The 21,115-nt window shown below is 59.0% G+C and overlaps 1 protein-coding gene across 2 annotated transcripts in view; it reads left to right on the top strand.

Moving 5' to 3' along the window:
• SMG6 (SMG6 nonsense mediated mRNA decay factor) overlaps nt 1–21,115 on the top strand; it is a 105,343-nt gene that overhangs the window by 14,614 nt on the left and 69,614 nt on the right. For both annotated transcript variants that reach the window (XM_082776360.1, XM_082776359.1), the window contains exons 9-10: nt 9,029–9,090; nt 12,543–12,688. In XM_082776360.1, coding sequence (XP_082632486.1) covers nt 9,029–9,090; nt 12,543–12,688 — 208 coding nt within the window. The remainder of the gene's footprint in view (nt 1–9,028; nt 9,091–12,542; nt 12,689–21,115) is intronic.

Here is a 21,115-nt window from a genome sequence, read left to right as displayed (position 1 = left end):
TCACACCCATCCCACATCTGAGCCGTGCTGTAGGTGTGTCCCCAAAGGGAGGGGACACGAAGCGAGGGAGTGTCCCCTCGGCCTCTCTCGGCGCAGGAGAGCAACACCAGGTCTTGCAGAGGGCCCTGGGGCAGGCTTCCATCAGCACCTTGTGCCTCCCCCGTGGCACAGACAGGAGAGGGAGGCTCTCTGGGGCCAGAACACCAAGTGCTGGCGGCCAGCTGAAGGCTGCCCCTCCTCATTCCTCCCCTTTGCCCACCACCCACGTGCAGAAGCAGCGTGAGCTGTCGAGTCCTTAATTCTCATGCCCAGAGCGCTGCTTGAGAGGGAGCAACGTGGAGTTCCCTCTGCCCTGCCCAGGCAGCCTCCTGCCCTCACCCCCGCAAGCTCGCAGGAAGCAGTTTGGTTTGGTTACTCATTCGTGGAGGTCAGGCCCGGGTCTGGGTATTTTTTTTCCCTTTGTGTTTAGGAAACGGTTTACAAACTGCTTTGAGCACGGGGGAGCTGGTAGCGTGCGAAAGGCTTCTCAGCCCCTTCGCTGCTGGACTCGCGTTAATTCTCTGCCCTGCCTCCCCTTCTGTAATCTCTGTCTCGGTTGGCAGCATGAGTATTTCTGAGTGCTTTCCCCAGGCTGCAAACCCTCCGCCTCCTAATCTGACCTCGGTCACCAAACCACCCCGGGGCTTTATTTTTACTCCAGCCGTTTGGTTTCGCGCGGTGAGCTTGGTTTCTTTCCCCCAGCAGCGAGAAGCCTTCTCTGCGGAGGAAGTAAAAGAGTGCCAGGCTGCAGTTGAAGCTGGTTAAACACCAAAACCACACTCCTAGCCTCTCTGGGCTTGAGACGTGACATTCAGCCATGCAGCTCGCGCTGCCTTTTTTGCCTGCTGCCAGTTGTGCACCCTCCCTGCTCGCCCTGAACTTCTAAAAACTCTAAAAACTGCTCTTTTTTCCACTTCAAAACAGTGCTAAAGACCCTCAGCTGCAGGTCAGGCTCTAGCAATCTGCCCAGAAGTGCTGTGGCAGGCTGCTGGGGCTCGTGATGCCCCGTGGATGCTCAGCACCGCTCTGCTGAAGCCTCCCCGAGCTCGGCACAGCTCAGGGAGCCTGCTGTGTGCACGCGTGTCGTGTCGAACCCACACGTTGCTCTCCAGCCCAGCTTGACCTTTTTGTCACTACCCAGAAAGTGAAGCCTTAAGCCGTCGGTAAGAGTTTCCAGCAGTCGGTGTTGCCTTTTTCAGTTTTTTTTTTTAAATTTTTCTGAATTTTTATTTTTAGACCGTGCTGGCGGTTGTGTTTAACTGCGAAGGACGAGGCAGGGCCTGACGTTGCTCGAAGGGGAGAGACACCGACACCGCTCCCCTTGCGGTAACGAGCATCTGATGTGTGCTGAGGGATCAGAGGTGGGAGAGCTACGAGGACATCGAGGCCTCGTGCCTGTGCAGGGGCTCTGCTACATCCCAGAGAGGCTGCGGATGAGGAGGGGGGCAAAGCTCCGACTTCCAACAAGCTTCTCGTGCTCCAAACCCGAGTACAATCATCCAGAAACCGCCTTCCCCTGTCACTCACTCTTTCCCTCATTTCCTCTCCTGCTGGTGCTGATCAGCCCGGGATTTGTGTGTAACCAAACCCCTCCTGCTGCTGCACAGGAGGCCTCGCTCGTGGCAGCGGGTTTGATGGGCCAGGCGCTGCGGAGCGCTGTCGGGAGGGGAAGGTTTGGAGCTTCAGATGAGAAGACGGCAGGAATTGGCAGGGCTGGTAAAGGAAGTAAAACGTCTAATAGCAGGATTGGGAAATTTCCCAGAGCAGGGTGAAGCCTGTCAGGCGGTGATTGCTGCTCTTGAGCTTTTTTTTTTTGCTGTTGTTCTTGTTGGTCTAACCTTGATCTCTGTCTGCAGTTGGCCCGCTCCGACTTTTTCTGCCGTCTGTTGAACGCTTTTTGGGATGGCACCTCGCGTTCCGCAGCCAAAAACCCTTTATTTCTGCCACGGGGAATATTTATTTCTTTCCACTGTTGAATGAGCCACTTCCAGCCAGGCCTCGTATCCACTCTGGAGGTGGGTATTAGGAAAGAAACTTCCTTCCGGAGGATCAGGGAGTGGGACCTGCTGGAATCCGTGTCATTTCCTCTGTCCTTGGCTCTGCTCTTCCTCCCCGGCAGCCCTCAGCGCTGCGTGGCGCACACAGGAGAGGTGAAGATGCCTTCGTGCCCCGGGTAAAACCACCCAGGTAGGAGCGAAGGCTCCAGAAGAGCTCCCCAGGCGGCGCCCTGCCCGTGTGTGGGCAGCCAGCAGCGGCCCTCGCTGCCCTCTGCCCCCCCGAGGGATGCAGGAGCGCGAGGAGCAGCCCGTGGCCGTGCTCTCAGCCTCCTGGAAGGCTCAGCCTCCGCTCAGCCTGCTGGCCAAACGTCTCCTCTGCCGGCCTAATCCCTTCCTCAGCTTTTTTAGGTTAGATCTCTCCCGTCCTCACCTTCCTGAATTTCTCCTGTGATCTCCCTCCTTCGTGCTTGACCCCACAGATGATCGGCTCTGGAGTAGCGCAGGAGGCTGACGACACCCCGAGCTCCGTTGGGGGAAGGTCTCGCGTGAGCAGAGCTCGTTGCACGTTCCTCGCTGTCACGTTTCCATCGCAGATGCTGGTTTCTCCTGGCAGACAGCGTGCGTTTGAGCCTGAGCTGCTTTCTGCCGGGGGGGTTTCAGCACGCAGCCTCCCCCCCTTACCTGCTGGACAAAGCAGGGCCCTGCCCGGGTCGTCTCTCAGTGCTTAACCAGCTGCAGCCTTCAAGAGCCGAGCTTGTCTCCTAAATGACCTGCAGCACCAGAGCCAATTTGTGAAACATTTAGTGTTGAAAGTGAACTTGATATCTCAGCTGAGGACCCTCTTTGGCGTGTTCGCATAGATTCATGGAGTTTATGGCCAGCAGGGACCATTAGATCATCTAGTCTGATCTCCTGTATATCACAGGTCCTTAAATTTCAGCCTGCTACTCCTGCGTGAAGCCAAAGAACTCGTGTTTGGCTAAAGCAAAACTTCCAGAAAGGCATCCAGCCTTGAGAATCCACCCTCTTCCTGGGGAGTTTGTTCCAGTGGTAATTGCGCTGGTTCTGAAACATTTCTACCTTGTTTCCAGAGTGAATGTTTCTCGTTTGTTCGTCTGCTTTGCCTTTCTGCTGCTGTAAAGAGCCCTTCGGTGCTGCCGAGGTCCTTTGCGCATGCAACCAAATCACCTCCTGGGTTTTCTGATACGCTAAGCGGATCGAGCTGTTTAGGTTTTTCACTGCCAGGCGTTATTTCTAGCCGTTGAAATCACTTTTACAACCGGCTTTTGGACCTTTTCCAGTTTTTCAGCACCTTTTTTTGAAATCAGGGCACTAGAACCGGGTGCAGTATTTCGGCGTCGGTCTCTCAGCGCCGTGTGTAGATGGCAACGTGCCCCCCGGTGCCTCTCTGCTCATCTGAGGGACACCCTGTCCCTCCTGCCATCGTACCAGGAGGTCCCTCGAGCAGTCCCTTGAGCCTTTTTTGGAGAAGCTGCCTCGGGCTCGGGCTCCTGGAGGCATATTTTCCATGACCCCAGATGCGTAACATGGCATTTGGTGTTGGAAAGGCTCAGATTGTGAAAGGATTGTAATAACCGTGCGTGAATGCGCCGCGGCCATCCTTGCTTATCGTTCCTTTTGTGTCTCAGGCAGTCGGGTGGCCAAATTTACTTTCAGTTTGTCGATAAAAACACTGCCAGCGAGGCTCCACCAAGCTCTTCCCACCCGGTTCAGTGGGGGTTCCCTGAAGACCGCTGCTTTTTAAGATGTTAACTCAATCAGGTTTTATTTAATTTTGCTACGTGGTGTTTAGTCTAATATTTTTTCAGGAATGCTGCATATTACTAATTTAAATGCTTTACAAGCAGCTTAGGTTACGAGTGTGGCTGAAGAGGAAATCACATGCGTGTAAATATTCCATTTGACCTGTTTTCCTTAAACTGAAAGTCCCGCTAATAGCTTCATTACTAAATCACGTTAAACGTCCGCATGGGCCGGGTATTTATTTCAGAGCCGGTGAAGTCACCCCTGCTTGATTTTACATTACTGAAGTGCGCGCTTGTCCTGCTCATGTTTCTCATCTCACCTGCTTTTGATGAAGGGCTTCCTAAATGCCTCTCTTTGTCTTGCCGGGAGGCTGACTTGTGACTTTTACAGCCACGAGATGCGTCCTGGAGCTGCTGCAGTCCCAAAGATCGGGAAGCTGCAGGAGCGCATCGAGTTTTCTTTACCTGTAAATGAATTTCTCAAGCCTCAAGGCCACGAGGCATCAGGATTCCCTCTTTTTTTTCCACATCGTAGTAAACTGGATGCTATGTTTGTGCAGTGTCTTGCCTTAAGTATTGGGATTCTCCCAGGAATTGCTTCTGTAGCTACAAAACTGGCTCTAGTTCAGGGCAGGGCATTGCAACTGCTGAACAGAAAGCTGCACTGGAACACGTGGCAAGGAGCAGCAGTGGCAAGGAGCAGCACCGGCGGCTCTGTATCCAGCTCTGTATCCATTCGTGGCTGCAGGTAGTGCACAAAGAGGAATTATTATGCTAATTAGCCCAGCTGGAATTTGCTCACAGCTCTGTAACTACCTCATAAATCCTGCAAAAGATGCCAGCCATCCCTGCTAGCCCCTGGCCGTGACAGCCGTTTGCACAACGCGCTCTCCACCAGCGCGCTGCTGTAACTGCACCTGCGGCAGTGAAACCCTCCTGGTGCCTTGCCAGTGAAGCCCTCTGAGAAGGTCTGAGAAGCTCCTCTCCGTGCTGGCTGCTGATTTAGTGAGGTAGTGCCACGGAAAACTCCACCAGAACCATGCCATGCAGGGTCAGGCTCCTTGTAGGGCCACCTCTAGGGGAGATAACGGCCCCGCTGCTGCCCTTGGGCTGGGTCGGCGCGTGGCAACGAAGGAGAGGGGAATAATCCTCATGTGTAACGTGGTGCATCCAGCCCCTGAGCTGGGACAGACAATGTGGCATGGTTTGGGTGCCTGGATGTTATTTCACACAATTCCCAGCAAGGAAGCTGTGCCTGGAAAAGCCTGGCTGCCCGAGAAACCCTGAAAATATTTGGGACGAGTGTGGTACGTGTTTTGGAGCTGAACTGCGTGGCTCTGTGGTCTGTATCCCAACCCCTTGTCACTGAGGATACCCCGAGACTCGGGAGGACGCCCCGCTGTGCTCCAGTCCCTTCCACTCCAGCGGAGACAGCGCGTTTGTTACAGGCACTTCTGCATCTGGTCTCTTGATTAATGGACTTGTCTTTTGCAGCCTATTTTGACTCTGACACCGCTTTCTGCTCCGCAGATGCTTTGCTGATGTTGAAGAAAGTTTGCCTCGCTTGATAAAGACCAGATCCTGAAATTTACTTCCAAACCTGAAGTAACAATTTTTAACTTGAAACGGTTTTTTTCCCCAGGAGTCGCGGCTCCAGAATCCTTCCCTTATTTGGTGCCTCCTTCGCAGCTGGGACCCATGCTCAGGTGCCAAAGCTCGGCGCGCTCCCCGCGGGGAGCCAAGGGCGGCCACGCCGGGTCCAGGCACGGGAGCTCGGCTCCGCGGCGCTCCTTTTCCTGCGCACCCCGCTGGCATTTCCTGCGTTCCTGCGCTAGGGTGGGAGACGCGTTTTCAACCCTTTTTCGCCCCGAGTCCCTCGAGGTCGGCTCTCGCTTTTCTTCTCCCCTGGCTCCGGCCACGACAAACCTCTCCTTGAGCTGCCCGGCCGATTCTGGGCTGCGTGCTGTCGGGACGTACTCCCCGTGGCCTCCCCGGGATTCGAGCTGCCTGTTGCTATCTGCGCCGCGAGCGGTTTGTTACTCGCTGTTGATTTCATCCATGGCAACAAATCCACTTTGGTTGGCGCTGCGCTGTGTGAATGCTCCCCGAGCAGCAGCGGGTTGCTTCCTCTGGTGAGGTTGCCTCTTCCCAGGTGGATTTAGTCTGTCTGCACATGCTGACTCATGACAGCCGAAACAGCTGTTTTCAGCTTCAGGCACTACTGTGTGCAGGGACCCCTTCTTCTTCTTGACAGCTGGTTTGTTTTTATAACTAATGCCTTCACTATATGCTCATAACTTCCATATCGGTGGTGCCCGCTCTTCAGCTGGAAGGGACAAAGCCCGTTGTCTGCCATCGTTTTCATGTTGTGTGAGCTTTGCCTGGGCTCTGGTGGGCTCTTCCCAAGAGACCAAAGGGGACCAGCCAGCTTTGTTTCCCCAGCCCAAGGAACGAAGCTGCCCACGGGAAGCTCTGGATTCCCCCGGCATCCCCACGGGGACCATTTTTAGGAAGCCGTGGGCCGTGCCTGGTGCTGCACGCTGGCTCAGATGAAGCCAGGAGGTCGGTGCAGCTCTCCCCTTCCAGTACCGGGGTCGGGAGCGTGGCGGCGGGGCTTTGGGGAAGCGTTTCTCTCCACCAAATGCAGAACGGGGGGCGCTGGGACTTCCTCCTCCCTGCCCCACGCCGCCGGGTGGAAGTCGCCGTTTCCCTCTCGCCGTGAGAAGCGGCGCTTGGCTCCCCGAGGCCGAGGGGCAGGTGAGTCACTCCGGGACGAGTCATTCAGAGAAAAAGCCCAGTCAAAGCAGCCCGTGGCCCTCGCGTGAACTCGGAGATGAAAGGTCCAAAGTTAAGCGATGAGCTCATCAAAACCTTGAGGCTGTGAGAGAAAAAAAAAAAAGGGATGAAAGAAGCACGAAAGGTGCCTCCTCGCCATGCCACGGTGCCGGGGCGCACGGGGCTCGGCCTGGGCTTGCTGGGTTCGTGCTGAAGTTGGCAGGAGGCACGAAACCTGCTGCTTTCCCAGAGGCAGGTATCCTGCTTCCTCTTAAAAAAGAAAAATAAGTGATGTGTGCACGGGTGTCAGTCCCAGCACCGGGTCCTGTGCTGCGTGACCGCCTAGTCCTTGGCACTGCGGGTGAAAAGGCCGAGCTTGGAGCTCCCTCTGAGAAGATTTGGGTGCAGCCGGGTCCTGCCCAGCCCTCCTGGAGCCGGGTGTCTCTGCGGGAAGGCTGGGTGCCTGTCCCTCTGTGGGCGTCACTTTCCAGTGGAGGTGGGGAGTTTTGGTACTCCCCCGCTGCCAGGAAAGGATTGCAGGGTGAGTGCTCCCGAGGCCGTGGGCTGAACGTGGGCCTTGGAGGTGAACTGCTGCCCTTGTTTCTCATTTCCCCTACATGCCACCTGCCCGGCAGCCTTACCGTGGGCTTTCCAGGGTCAGGCTGGGGCCCTGCATGTGTTGATGGAGGCAGCATCTCTTTTCCACATCCCCTCGCCGAGGAGCACGGAGCTGACAGCTCCTGCAGCCTGCAAGAGAGGAGGAGGAGAGCGCTGCTCAGGGCTGGGAGCTGCCTGCAGCTCTCGGGGTGCCTGACAGCAGCTGGAGCCACGGAGCTGGTCACAAACCAACTTTCCACCTCCACAAGGCGTTGCCTGAAGGAAAACGTTAAGGGTTTCGAGCTCCGGGCTGCCTCGGTGTCTTAAAGAGGGTGGTGGAGGAGCTCGGCTGGCAAAGCGAGCGAGGGCTTTGCGGTGCTGTCCCAGTATTCCCCGGCCTCTTCGGGTTTTCATCTGCAGAGTTAATAAAATGGTGGCAAATAAAGTCAGGTTCCAGCGGAAAGGGCTCTCGAGGGCAGCCGTAAAATAGCGAGCAAGCACGAAGCCCTGGCTGCGGGGGCCAGTTTAATTGGTCTGGCTTGTTTTATGAGACAGGTTTTATGTTGAAACTTGCACATGGCCCAGGAGCGGCTCTGCAGCAGGGCATCCTTCTCCTGCACGGGTCCTCGGGGAGCTCAGCCCGGGTTCATTACCCCGAGGCAGTCGCACCCCGTGGAGCTCCTCGTGGAGGCACCGGCGGGAGCTGCACACGAGGCAGGAGGAGCTCCAAGGCTGGTGCAGCCTTCTGGAGCCTCAGCAGCATCCTGGCACCAGGCTGGCACTGCCAAAGCCCTTCCTGCTGCTGTCCTGCTCCTCCCCGTGCTCCCAGGTCCCCTCCTAAGTGGAAGCAGAGGGGCTCCTGGTGTCAGATCCTCGCACAAAGGGGAGTGGAGCTGTGGTGTTGGGACCCGGGGCTCGGAGCCTGGCTTTTGTCACCACAGCGGTGCAGGGGGGGTGCTAGCTGGAAGCTTCTCGTGGTGGAGAAGGTAAGAGAGAGGCCAGGCCATCCTTAGGGATACGCAGCCACCTCCAGGGCCGGGCAAAGTGACTTTTTACCACCCCCAGCCTTCTTCAGAGCTGTTCAGATAAGGATGGGGAAAAGCCCAGAGCGCTGCTGAGCTAGCAGAGGTGGCTTCGAGTGGTGGCAAACGTTTGTTTCGGTTAGATTTTGGTGTTACTGGACCGAAGCGGGGCAGGAAGCTGGTATTACCCCACGTGCTTTGGAGTTTGCCCTGCATCCACTCAGCTCCACGTTGCCCTAGCAGCTCACAGGAGAAATAACCAGCCCATGGGGTTAAATGCAGGGGCACGGCAGCACCCCAAAACCCCTCGCTTCTGCAGGCTGCCCCGGCACGGCACAGCGAAGCACTCCCAGCTTTGCTGCTGAGTTTCATGAGCATTTCCCTCCCCACCTCGACCAGAGGCTGCCCTCAGCTCTGTGCCAACCTGAGCACCCCCAGAGCCACTTCTCAATTTCTGTTTCTTCTCCCCACCGGCTGGGATTGCCGTGCTCTGGGCCACCTTTTGCAGAAGCCACCGGGTCCCGGTGTGTGCTCGGGGCTGCGCTGAGCCCAGCCCGGCTGCTGCGAGCCCCCAGGTCCCGGCAGAGGGTGCTGTGTCTCCACCGCCCTCTCCCCGCTCAGCATCCAGCTGTTTGGCACTTGCCCTCGCCTGCATGCATGATGTTTGTAAGAGTTTGGGCATGTCCATTTGGTTCCCATCTCCAGTGCCACCCCCAGTATCCAGGCCAGGTTCTTCTGTCACTGGGGACATTCTTAATTCACAGGAAATCGGAGAGAGTTTAATTGTTTTCTCCTCTCTCTCTCTCTCTCTTTTTTTTTTTTTCCCATGCAGCTGAACAAAAGGTTCATCCTCAGTTTTCTCCATGCCCATGGGAAGCTGTTTACCAGGATTGGGTAAGTGTGCAGGATGTTTATTTTATTTTCCTACATTACAAGTCTTTTTGGAATTTAATATTGTTAGCAACTAAGCTGTGTTTGGAGCTGAGGGCACAGGGTGTGAATTCTTGCAGGCCTAGCCTCCTGGTTCCTATTCTCCTTACCCGCCCTCCGGTCCACGCTGGTTACTGGGGGGGTTTTTTCTTCCCCCACCTCAAGGCCTGATCCTGCTCGTGCACCAGGACCCTCTGGCAGAGGCTGAGCTCGGCCAGCTGAGCCTCACACGGGTGGGACCGGAGGCTGTTTTCTCCCTCTCCTGGCCCCAAACCGTGCTCCCTCCCCATTAATCTCGGGAGTTTCCCCCTCGTTTTCCACTGCCCCCACCCTCAGCCAGCGGGCAGGGGGCTCCGGGGGCTCCCTGGGGGCAGGAGGGTCCCCAGCACGTCGAGACCAGCTTCGCCCTTCGTCTCCTCGCTGCCATTTCGGGGGAAGCCTCGCAGCTGGGAGCTGTGGGAACGGCTTTACACGAAGTGCCCCTTGGCCACGTCTGTCATAAGCTGGGTTCAAATAACGGAGAGCTCTCCTGGAAGCAAAGCAAGCCTGATCCATTCCTGGGCTGCGGGCCCAGCCTTGGGGACAGCCTTCTGACCCGGACAGCAGAGCTCAGCCTCGTGGCCTGCAGGCTTCCCCGGAGCTGTCCCTGCTCCTCAGGAGGACTTTCCCTCACCGTCAGGTGGCAGGGACCTGTCCTGGCCCCGTCCCTCCTAGCCGAGGGGAAGCCGAGGCTGCAGGACGCCAGCACCAACCCCAGCCACCAGCACCAACCCCGAGGTGCAGCCTAAAGCCACGACACTTGTTCCACGCGATGGGACAGCTAGTTGGAAGGGAACATGCTTGAATTTACACCCTCCATAAATCCACGAAGCAGGAGCAGCTCCCGACAGCCCTCTGGAGAGCCAAGTGTCCGAGGGAGAGGGGGAGAGCAATGCACTGCCTGCTGCTGCTCTGCCTCCCTCCCTCAATCACAGTTCCCTGCTCGGGGGCAGCAGGCTGGCCTGCAGCGAGGATGCAGCGCTCGATGCCCTCCTCCTGCCCGCAGGAAATCAGGAGGAAAGAAAGCTGCCTGTGAATTTTTGGGAGCTGCAACGTGTCTGTGCTGCGGGGCAGAGCGTCCGGGGAGCTGCTGGTGCTCGGCTCTGCCGGGCCACGCTCGCGGCCGAGCTCCGGGCTGAACGCGTGCCAGCAGGGGGATTAATGGGGATGTTGCAGTGATTGCTTGCACATTTGGCTCCCGAGACTTTGGTGAAATTAAGATGCAGCTTTTGAGGCGGTTGCTTCCCAGGACGGTCATTTAGAAAACCCGAGGATGTTTAATGGCAGAATATCCCCTCAAGTACTTAGAAGGGAACTAGAAAGTAATACCCTGACACAGGAAGAGAAATTGTCCAGCCCTGCTAAATAGCTTCCGTGCTCGATATAGGTAAAAGGTGAGGACTAGCCGAGTCCTCTCTGGGCAGGATCTCTAGTCGGTTATCCGTAAAAAGCAGGGAAGAGCTGCTGATGTAGGGATGGGGCTGCTGTGCTCCTAAAACCACAGGTAAGCAGTTTATTAAAAGCTTCCGCTCTCTTCTTGACCTGCTGGTTCGGAGCTCAGCGGGGTTACCGCGTGCCGTTCCAGATGTGCGGCGGTATCGGAGCACAGCTGGCGGGGCTGAGGACTCGCTCCTTCTTGTTATTCCGTGGCAAAAACCTTCAGCTCCTCGCTGACAACCCGTCCTGCAAAGGGCTCCTCCAGCCCCAGCCTCCCGTCCGCCCTAGGAGGACGCTGCTGGCCGTGCCGGCTGGGGGCTGAGATTTTGCAAAATTAGGAAGTCTCCAGAAGCCATCGGTTTGCTCTGACGCCCTGGCTGAGCCCCAAGGCCAGGGAAGTTGCCTCTTCGAGGGGGAGCAGCGCTTCTGTGCTCCGTCCTGCGAGGCTGCAGAGCCCAAGGAGCCCGTTTGTTCCAGCGGGGACGGCACCAGGGGCCTTGAACCGCCCCAGCCAAGGTGCCAAGGGAGAGGGTACCCCTGCTGCCAGGGAGAGCCGGCTGCTGAAAGGCAGCCTGTGACAGCTGGTTTGTCAGAAAGCCATTTCTGTCTTTAAAAATAGAGCCTCTTACTGTCCTGAAAGTCTGTTGGGGAAGCCCAGCAGAATTGCCCATGTGGCTTACCAGAAGCGGCTCGCTGATCCATCCTGTAGCGTGCTGATATCACCAGATCTGCACCTCTCGGGGGAAAGACAGAGGAAATTGCTATGGAGGCCCCTGAGGTTGCCTGCCCTGGCTCCAGGCGCCTTACCCCACGCAGGTTTGGGCTCCCTCCCTGCCTTTGTGGCCACCCAAATTCAGTGTCACCGATCCTGGAGCTGGCACTTGCTGCCAGAGCAGCCTTCGTTCCTGGCGGGGCTGGGGCAAGCTCACAGGACGGGAAAACCTTTTTTTTATTATTATTTATTTTTCCCCACTGATTTACAAAGCTTTCGGCAGCTTCTTGATGCCTTTGTGGGCTACCAGGTGAGGTCCCCGGGGAGGGCCGTTTGTGGGCAGCCACGTGGCCGTGATTTTTTGCGACCCGCCCGTGCTCGTCTGTGCGCTTGGTTCCAGTTTTGACTCCGCTTCAGCTGGGCATCCAGCAGCTCTGCTACGTAACCTCAGCCCGTTCCCTCGGCGACGCCAGAGGAGGAGCAGGATAAACGTGTCACGTTTCCACGGGTGTTTGTGAGCTGTGCTGAAAGCTCGCCCCATCCCCGGCCGCGGCACTGCCGTGGCCCGACGAGCGCTCGCCAGCGCTGCGGGGCCCAGCTGCCGGATGGGGCCGGGTGTTCAGCTGCAAATTGCTGCCCCCCCCCGGGCAAAGCAGGGGCTCCAGAGCGGTGAGGATTAAGGAGTGGGAGCGTGGAGCTTGTGGCTCTCGTGGGGTCCCGTCCCGAGCGAGCGGCACCGGCGCAGGAGCTCGGGGACAGGCACTGGAGGGAGCGTGCTCTGGCCGGGGTTCAAGGCACTGGAGCTGCCACATCCACAATGTGGCACCAGCGTGTGCAGCTCTCTGCAGCCTAGGTTTCTGTCCCGTGGGCCTCTCCTGGTCCAAGCGAGCCTCTTGGCACCCCTCCCGGCTTGGTAGAAGTCAGGAGAAAAAAATGGTTGGTCAGAAATGACTCAGAAAGGCCGCGTGTTCCTGCCAAAGGAATGCTGCCTGTCGGTTACAGAGCAATCCCTCGCTGCCCTCTCCGAGGAAGGCTTCGGCTGTCTCCCTCGCACCGCCTGCCCCTTCGCTGCGAGGCGAGGATTCCCCGCGGCTCTGGGATGGGAGGCAGCCCCCCGAGAGCTCGGGGTGATCCCCATTCCTTGGGGAAAGTGGCACGGAGGGAGCTGTGCCACCCGCCCCGGGGGCATAGCCTGCGCTCTCCAGCCTCTCTCTCTCTCTTCTCGCAGGATGGAGACGTTCCCTGCGGTGGCCGAAGAGGTCCTGAGGGAGTTCCAAGTCCTGCTGCAGCACAGCCCCCCTCCCATCGGCAGCACCCGCATGCTCCAGCTCGTGGCCATCAACATGTTTGCGGTGTACAACTCCCAGCCCAAAGGTACCGCGTGCTGCTCGGAGGGAGCCGGGGCTGGGGAGCGGCCGCTCTGCGTAGGGTCGAGCTGCTCCCGGAGGAGGGTTGTGGGGGGAATTCTGCATCTTTTGGGGAGCTGGAGTGGATGCCTGAGGGTGTCAGCGTGTGCAGGGACAGCAGAAGAGCCCTGGCCTGTACAGAAAGGCCTCGAGGTGCGTAACACGGTGCAGTGAGGAGGTGTTGCATCTCCCTGGAGCCTGAGGCAGCAGGCACAGACAGAGGGCTTGGTTTTTCGGCTCTGCCTTCCCCGCAGCGAGCCTGGGCCCTGCTCAGTGCCCACGCTGGCACCCAGAGGGCTGGAAGGATCTGGGAGGTTTGCCTCTGGCTGCATCCATGCATCCTCCAGCTGCTGGGCTGGAGGCTGCGCCCCACGGTAAGGATGGATGAAGCACATCCAGCATCACCCACGCACCCAGGGGGCTCTGTGTGGTCCCTGCTGTTGTTGGGTTTGTGCTGCGATGCCACCAAAGCAGAATCCCTTCCTCTGGGCTTGGAACTGTGCCTCCAGGGGCTGCATTCGTCCCTGCACAGCAGCAGGTGCCTGGCTCAGCCCGCGCCACGCGTTTGGGAGCAGGGCCACGCTCCCCAGCTGGGAGGAGGCAGCGTTGGGCACGCTTAGGAGCTGGATCTTAAAGATGGAAGCCTCCAGCTGATGGCCTTCAGGCAAAGCCAGCTCGTGGGCGAGCCGGCGGAGCCCCACGGAGCTGCTGCTGGAAGGTTTCACCCTCGTGAGCCACTTGGCCACTCGTCAGACCACTGCCTGGGGGCTGAGGTCAGCGCGTGGAGCGAGCTGGCAGCAGCAGGAGGGCTTGGGACGTGCAGATCCCCGTGCTGGGTGCCCGGCCTGCCTCGTTGGCACCTTCCTCAGGCAGGGGAAGCCCTGGGTGAGCCAGCAGCCTTCTTACGAGGACTTGCCCTCCTTCCTGCCGGGTGCCAACCGGCGACGGCGTGTTTATGTTTGAGCTGCAAAGTGCTTTACGATTATGAGCAATGCCTCCGCGCAGCCCCCCGGTAGGTATATTAATAGCCGTGTCTGTGCTGCAGACAGGAGCGGGTGGTAAAGAGAGGAAGAAATCTGTCTGGGCTTCTCAGCAAGCCCCCGTGGCAGAGCTGGAAGCGATCCCAGCTCTCAGACCACTGGGCTCGGCTCTTCCATCCGCAGCCGAGCTGTGGATGTGAGTGAGTGAGTGACAGAAAGGGAGCACTTTTTATCTCATGTGAAAAATAAGTATTCTCGGAGTTTCCTGCCTCCCGGGTGAGCAGTTGCCAGCTGCTCCCAGCTTGCTGATCTCGAGAGAAAAAGCAAAACTCGTTCCCGCTGGGGACCTGCGGACCTCTCGCGCCGAGCAGGTGGTGGTGGTGATGAAATGCCTGCAGGTCCGATGGCACGGCGGCTGCCATCCGAGGCTTCGTGCCCTTAAAGGGTTTCCCCGAGGGCTCCTTGCTCCGGTGACCCTAAACCATCGCTGAGAATATTGTTGGCAAAGCAAATTCTGTTGTCAGCGCAAATGCTCCGGTGGTCTCCGAGCGCTCGTGCGCTGAGTGCTGGCAGAGCCCAGCTTGGGCTCGGTGCCGATGCCGTGATACTGAGAAGTGCTGGGAGCTGGGTGCGGAAGAGAGGGGAAAAAAAAAAAAAGAAAGCGAAGAGCCTGGAGTTGAAAAAGCGAGCAGGGAAGCTTGCTGAATTATTACCGAGTGCCCAGCACGGAGGGAGGGAGGGAGAAGGGTGTTGGCTCCTGCCCCGCCGTGTGGGTTGCTGCGGGCCGGGGAGCGAGCGGAGCGGGCAGCAGGGCACGGCTGTCGGGAAGGTGCGGGTTGGGGCTCCCGTTTCCCAGCACATGAGTCAGCTCGCCGGGCAGCAGCAGGAACGGGTGCGAGGGGGCCGAGCCCAGCGTGTGGGCGGCGAGGAGGGCACGGGGCAGCTCCCCCCTGCCCTTCCAGGGAGCCTGGGTGTGGAGGCGCTCGCGGCGCTCGCTGCAGTCGGGGCTTGGCCTCTCCGGAGCTGGATGGAGCTCTGCAGTTGGACCCGCAGCTCCCCTCCTACCGAAATCCTCCCGCGAATCTGGGAGGGGAGCGTGGCTGTGGCCTTCCCGGCGCACGTTGCCTGCCTGACCTTCCGCTGCGAGCTCGCAGTAGCAGGAGGAGATCCTGGGGGTCTGGGGCCAGCGAGGGAGGTCTGTCTGAGAGCCTCTTCTTCCCCTGCTGTCTGGGGGGAGATATCTCGTGGGGCGTGCGCTCCCCTCCCTCTCCTCCCCTGTATTTCCAGGTCTCCGGAGCCGCAGCTGCTCCTGAGAAACTCGCGGGCTCGCCCCGGGTCTGGTTGCTGATGAGTTCCTGATGCTGGGATCCGGGGGTGCTGCTGGCAGCCGGGGGGTGGGGGGGGTGGGCAAAGCGCTGGTGGCGTGGGGAATTCGGGCACGATTTGATGTAGAGTTGGGACACGGTTCTGAGCACCGGTTTGGGAACTGGAAAACAGGAAGCATTAACAAGCAAACACTCAAAGTAAACACTTCTCTTCTTCCTTGGACTTCATGCCTCACACCTTCCCGGCCCTTTGCTTGGTATCAGCTTCCCCCGTTCTCCGCGCATTACGCTCGGTCTGTCCCGATTTTGCAGTGGAGCAGCAGGCAGCACAGGAGCTTGGAGACTTGTGGGCAGCAGCTTCTCTCTGCTCTTTGCTTTTTGCTCATTTTCCTTTGCCCTGGCATCAGTTCCCTCCATCACCCTGTCTGCAGTAACGTCCCCTCGTTGCTTGTGGCTACCCCTCTCCTAAATCTGCCTTTGCAAGATGTCCCCTTGCTCGACGGGCTGCCTTTTTGGGGTGCAGCGGGGTGTTTAAACCTTTTTCAGAGCCAGCTGCACCCAGCTGTGACCAGCACGTGGCGTTTCACAGCCTCCTCCCATGCAGGTGCCGGCTACGTGAGCGCCAGAGCCGCGTGCATCCCACCGGAGCAGAGCTGGTCACAGCCGCCTGCGATCAGCCAGGCAGCGCTGGGAAGCCCCCGGGAGATGGCTCGGGGCTGTTGTTCTCTCTGACAGAGGAAGCCGAAGAATTCCCACATGAAATGCATGAAATGTTCCCCCCGCGGTGCAGCACCGAGCAGCGCGTTCCTCCCGGTGAGCCCGACCTCCCCGTCGTCCGCGGGGACACGCGGCGAGGGCTGCCCGAGCTGGCTGCCTCGTGGCAGGAGATTGGAGGTGTGAAAAAGCTGCTTCAGGACCTCGAACCTGAGCGGTGAGGGTGCCCACCCGTGGGAAGGAGGCACAGAAACGTGGGTGCGCAGTCGCCGGAGCGCTCTGGTGCCGGAGGTTGGTGACTGCCGAGGTTTTGGGGCTATCCTGGGCTCCAGCTGGGGCGGGCCCTTTCACGGGGTGGCCCTTTTAACAGTTTGGTAGCCATCTGCACAATCAAGTTGCAGAGGAGCTTTGGATCCCTTTATCCCGACCACAAACACTCCAAGAATTTTAATTTTTTTTTAATTCTGTAATTTGGGGAAATAAAACTCTGGTTTCTGAAAGGCCTAATTGAAGCCGTGCTTGCGGCAGGGGCATCTCGGTGAGGGGAGAGGGAGAAACCCCCTCCCAGCCCATCTGTGCCCAATTTACTCCGATCTGGCCTCTCTGAGGCTTTTTTTTTTTTTTTTTTTGCTTTTTTTTTTTTTTTTTTTCTTTCTCTCTCTCTTTAATAATTTGTTTTATAATTCCTGGAATCAAACCCATCTCAGACACACTGTTTTATTTTACTGTATTATTGGATTATACTTCCTATAAATCACTGGATGTTATTCATAGGCCACCACCAGAATAACTTCCCCTCTCCCCCCCCCTTTTTTTTTTTTTTTTTTTTTTTATATTTCCCCCCCCCCCCCCCCCGACGGGGCCGCATTCCTAACGAGCGCGCAGCAAAGTGGGGGCGCAGCGCGGGGCACCCTAGAGACGCTTCCCGGAAATCCCAGCAAATTTGCCTGGCCGCGGGTGTGAAGCATCAGGGCTGCAGCACCTGGATGCCTTCTGGCACTCGCGGGCCCCGGCGCGTTGCTCTGCGTGGAGTTTGTTAGGGAGGTCGGGCTTAGGTGGAAGAGGGGAAGGAAAGGGGGGGACGGGGGAAGCCATATGTGCATCCTCAGCACATGCCGGCGGTGAAGCCGAGTCCCCCGGGGCCGAGCAGAGTCGGGGCGCGGAGGCACGGCGAGGTTCTGGCTGAGGAGCGAGCAGGCAGCCGGCCCTGCTGCCCGGAGGGGGTTTTCGGCAGAGCCCATAGCCTGTTTTGGGGCTGTTTTGGGGCTGTTTTGGGGCTAGGGTGGTGCTCCCGCTGCCGGAGCGCACGGGGAGGGTTTGTGGAGGTGGCCGGGGTCGGGCTGGGCTTTGCTCACAGCCCTGCTGGGGGAAAACAAGGTCGGCTTGGCTGTCTTAAACAAGGTTGGTGAGGGGATCTCTAAGGGCTGATGAAGTGAGGGAGGGTTGCGTGCCGCTCCCCGGTGCGGCTTCGGCGCAGAGCCACCGGTGCCATCGCAGCAGCGTCGAGTAAAAGCTGCCTGGCTAACACGGAGCTGTCGATCCGTGTTTGAGCGTCCCCTAACTGCAGTTTTTGCAAGGGTTCGGTGGCGTGCACGGCCCGGCCTGGTTGAAAACCTGACGTTGATCTCGCCTAAATCCTTTTGGTAGACGTGAGAAGGATCCCCAGGTCAGCGGGCATCACCTGCAGCTTCTGGCAGGCACAGGATTCCCTTCCTTCTCCTGCCATGTACCTTCAGCACCCCAGCCTGGCTTTAGGGGATGCATCGACCCCAAAGGCCCCCAAAAAATCAGCCTGTGCTTCTCACACGCGGCTGCTCCACTCCTGTCCTGCCACCACGCACGGCCCCGCTCGGAGCGGAGCGCGTTTCGCTTTGCTGACCGCAGCTGCTCGGGCTTCCGAGCTAAAGCGTAAACCCTTAAAATATCCCCGGGGACGTTGCAGAAGCTGGTGGTGTCTGCCCTCGGCGGCAGAACCGGGCCTCGTCTCTGACCATCTTCATGGTTCTGGTTTGGTTTCCGATGGCTGGAGCCCGGCTTTGCTCAGAGCTCGCTGCAGCGTCAGAAAAAGGCTCGGCGGAAGCCCGTAGCGCTCTGCTGCTGCAGCCACATCTCAATGGCTTCTCTTGAGGCTCTAACCACATCGCGCAGGTTGGAGCAGGCAGGAGGTGCTGGGAGTCGATCACAAGGGAGCCCGGCGCATCTGAGGGAGTTTAAAAATAAAGCAGTGCTGTGGACGGCTGCCTTGGTTTGGTGGAGTTTTAAAATTAGGCACAAAACAAAGCGTAACAAACCTCAGGCTGCAGATAGCAGAAGCAGCAACTTGATCTTCCCCTGTCTGGGGAGCAGAACTGACTCATTTTCTCATAGTTTGCCTCCTCGCGTGGCAAATGGGTGCTTCACCGGGGGGCAGCCGGCCCCGTGGAGCTGGCACCTCTGTCCCCACGGCATGGGGGGGACTGCTGGGGGCTGAGCTGCTGGAGCCGGTGCCCGTTGGGAGCCCGAGGGCTCTCCACCTGCCTGGGGCCTCGGTTTTGGGGCAAAGGAGGTTGTGTAATTGGCTTTTTGAGGGCTCGTCGTGCAGCAAGCGCGGGCTGAAGCCTCTGTCCCGAGGTGTCGAGCGTGCACCTGGCAGCCCCGGCGTGCCATTTCCCTGCCAGACTGCCTGGCCCTGGCGTCAGCGAGGTGTTGTTAAGGCATAATGCCTCCCGAGGCCTTTCAGCCTGGAGGAACCGCTCGTTAAATTCATCCTTCCCCTCCCGTCGTGGCGCTGCTCTTCTCATTTCCCTCAGGTCCGAGCGTGAAGCAGGGGAGGAGGAAACCCAGAGGAGGAGCACCCAGGCCCGGTCTCCATCGGCCTCCCCGTGCTCCCGTGGAGTCTCTGGAGAGAGCACAGGTACGGAGAGCTCCGTGCGTGTGCGCACAGGGCTTTCACGCTCCTTCAGCTGCCCACGGGTGTTCCTGGCCGTGCCTGGGCTTCTCCACGTGAGCAGGAGAGCAGCGCCGACGCGGTGCGGGTGTGCGTGACCGCGCAGCGCACGCTTCCTGCGCCGCGCCGGGCTGGCGCTCACACGGAGCCCCGCGAGGGTCACGCACGTGTCCGGAGGGTGGTAGCTGTCCCTCCAGGGCTGCTCCTCCGAGTGCTCGGAGAGCTGGAGGTTGGCACAGCTGCCGGGAACTGCAGGCGCCTTTCCTTCGGGGGAAGGAAGCTGTCTCAGCCTTTGAAACACATCAGAAAAGCCCAGGTAAAACGCTCTTGGCCCAGACGTGTCTTCAGAGCCTCGCTCTTGGGCTCTTGAGGCTGGTGGCAGCAATGTTTAGACCAAAGTCTTCCTTTGCTTATTCCCCTCTGTTTCCTGTTTAAAAGGCAAATTGTCACATATTTGGGGATTTATTTACCGTAATTGGAGTTATTTTCCTGGCTGCTGGCTTCTGCCCTCTGATGCAAGACTCCTCAGCGAGCCGTGTGTGCGGGGCCCACGTGATTTTTTTTTTCCCCCCTGCCACCAGTGCCAGCAGGAGCTGCACCGCGCGGCAGGGAATTTCCACTCGCAGTTCAGGTTTCTGAAACCTAGCCCCGTCGGCTTCGGAGGCAAGAGCTCGAGCGAGGCTTTTGTGGCAGGGAAGGGGAAGGTTTCCAGTGAAACCGAGCGCCTGCCGGTGTGTCAGACTCTCCAGTCCTGCCCTCCAGCCCCGAGCGTGGTGCGAATTCCCCAGGGAGCGGCGTCAGCTGAACGCCCCGGGGGCTTCTGCCCGCTCCTGGAGCGGTTCCACCAAACGCAGGGTGACACCGGGGTCTCAGGGTGACACCGGGAGATCTCGTTTCAGGGCAACAAAGGGAGAGAAACGCTTTGTAAGCACAAAGCCCGAGTCTCCTTCCCCGCCAAGCTTCTCCAGCCCCACGGCAAGTCGCAGCAGGGCCGGGGAGGCTCGGAGGGGCTCGCTGGCTGCGGTGCCACCGGGGCCTGGGCTCGCTCTGCCCGTGCCGAGACTCGGCCCCTGGGTTTTTTTCGGCAAGTGGGAAGAGGCAGCGCCGCCGTATGAAAGGAGAGGCAGGAAATGGAGTGCTGGCACGCAGTGTCCGGCCGTCCTCCTGCTGCGAGGCGAGAAGGGAGGTGCCTGACGCGGCTGTCCTGGGGCTCTGCCTCGCCTCTGCTTTGGTGTGTGCAGCGCGAGGGGTGCGAGGGAGCGGGAGCGGGGTCACCCCAGGTGCAGCGGCTCGGGGAGGCTTCAGATGTTCGTACCGTGACAGGAAATCCTCTCACTTTTAAAGAGATGTTTCTGCCTCTTTAATGTGCGCTGCGCCTTTGATTTCCTCGTGCTTCTAAGCAACGCCGAGTCAATTACGGTATTTCTATTTAATTCTCCGAGAGAACGCTGGATAATTAGCCTAATTATGGCGCTTTGTGAAGTTGTAAAACTCTTGATTGAGCTTGTGGGGCTGTTTTATTGCCTGCCAGGTGGAGGCAAGGAGGGCTGCCTGCCCCGTGCCCGTGCCCTGTGCGGGTTCAGCTGCAACCTGGCAGCTCGGTGAGGTTCATCACCTCCCAGCGGGGGCCGTGGGCTCCTCTCCTGCCTCTCCCATACGTGTGTCTGTGGCTAGAAGGTGGCCCCAAAGCAGGCTTGCGTATGGAGACCTTTGATTTTCCCTGATTAGTGCCTGCCCTTGACCCCGTGTGCCCGTGGAGCGGGCTCTTGGCAGTAGGGTGCTGGCTGTGCTTACACCCAGCCTTTGGGACTCGCCCTGGCTAACGGGATGCTCGCCCCGCCTCGCAGCCAGGACAGGAGGGAGCGGGGCCGTTTAACCCCAGGTGAGTGGCAGCACTGATTTGAGGCCCTTCAGGTAGCAAAGGGCCGTGTTTGGCACTGATGGGTGCAGCGTGTGGTGGCTGCTGGTAACGTGGCCATGGGGCCGGCTGCATGCCGAGGGCACTCGTAGCCATCCCTCCTGCCCTTGGCACGCGTCCTGCGGCTGGCACAGGCCTCCAGAGTGCACTAGGGTCCCTCATTCCATACCCCTGGTGGCATAAAACCCCCGCCCCAACTCCTCACCCTGCCTCCATGAACTCTTGGTGCTTCTCCGCCCGCTCCCCCGGCACAACCCCGCAGAGGAGGCGCCGGCTGCCGAAGGCGCCTCGGGAACGGCACCAACCCTTCATAGCCAGACCCGGGGAAACCGAGGGGCTGCCGAAACCTCGCTCTCGGTGCCGACACCGGGGGGGGCCCCCCCCCGGGCGCTCCCGGCTCGCCTCGGGGAGCAGCGGAGCAGCGCAGAGCCGCCACATGTGCCGGGGGCTTTCAAGGCAGGCGCGGCGGAAGCGGCCGCTCGCGGGCCCATCTGCAGCGGGGCTGCGCGCGGGGCTGGAGACGCGCTGCAGC

Source organism: Aythya marila, assembly GCF_965140915.1.
Source record: "Aythya marila genome assembly, chromosome: 20".
In the NCBI taxonomy this organism is placed as follows: domain Eukaryota; kingdom Metazoa; phylum Chordata; class Aves; order Anseriformes; family Anatidae; genus Aythya; species Aythya marila.
This window is presented reverse-complemented; position numbering and strand designations above follow the sequence as displayed.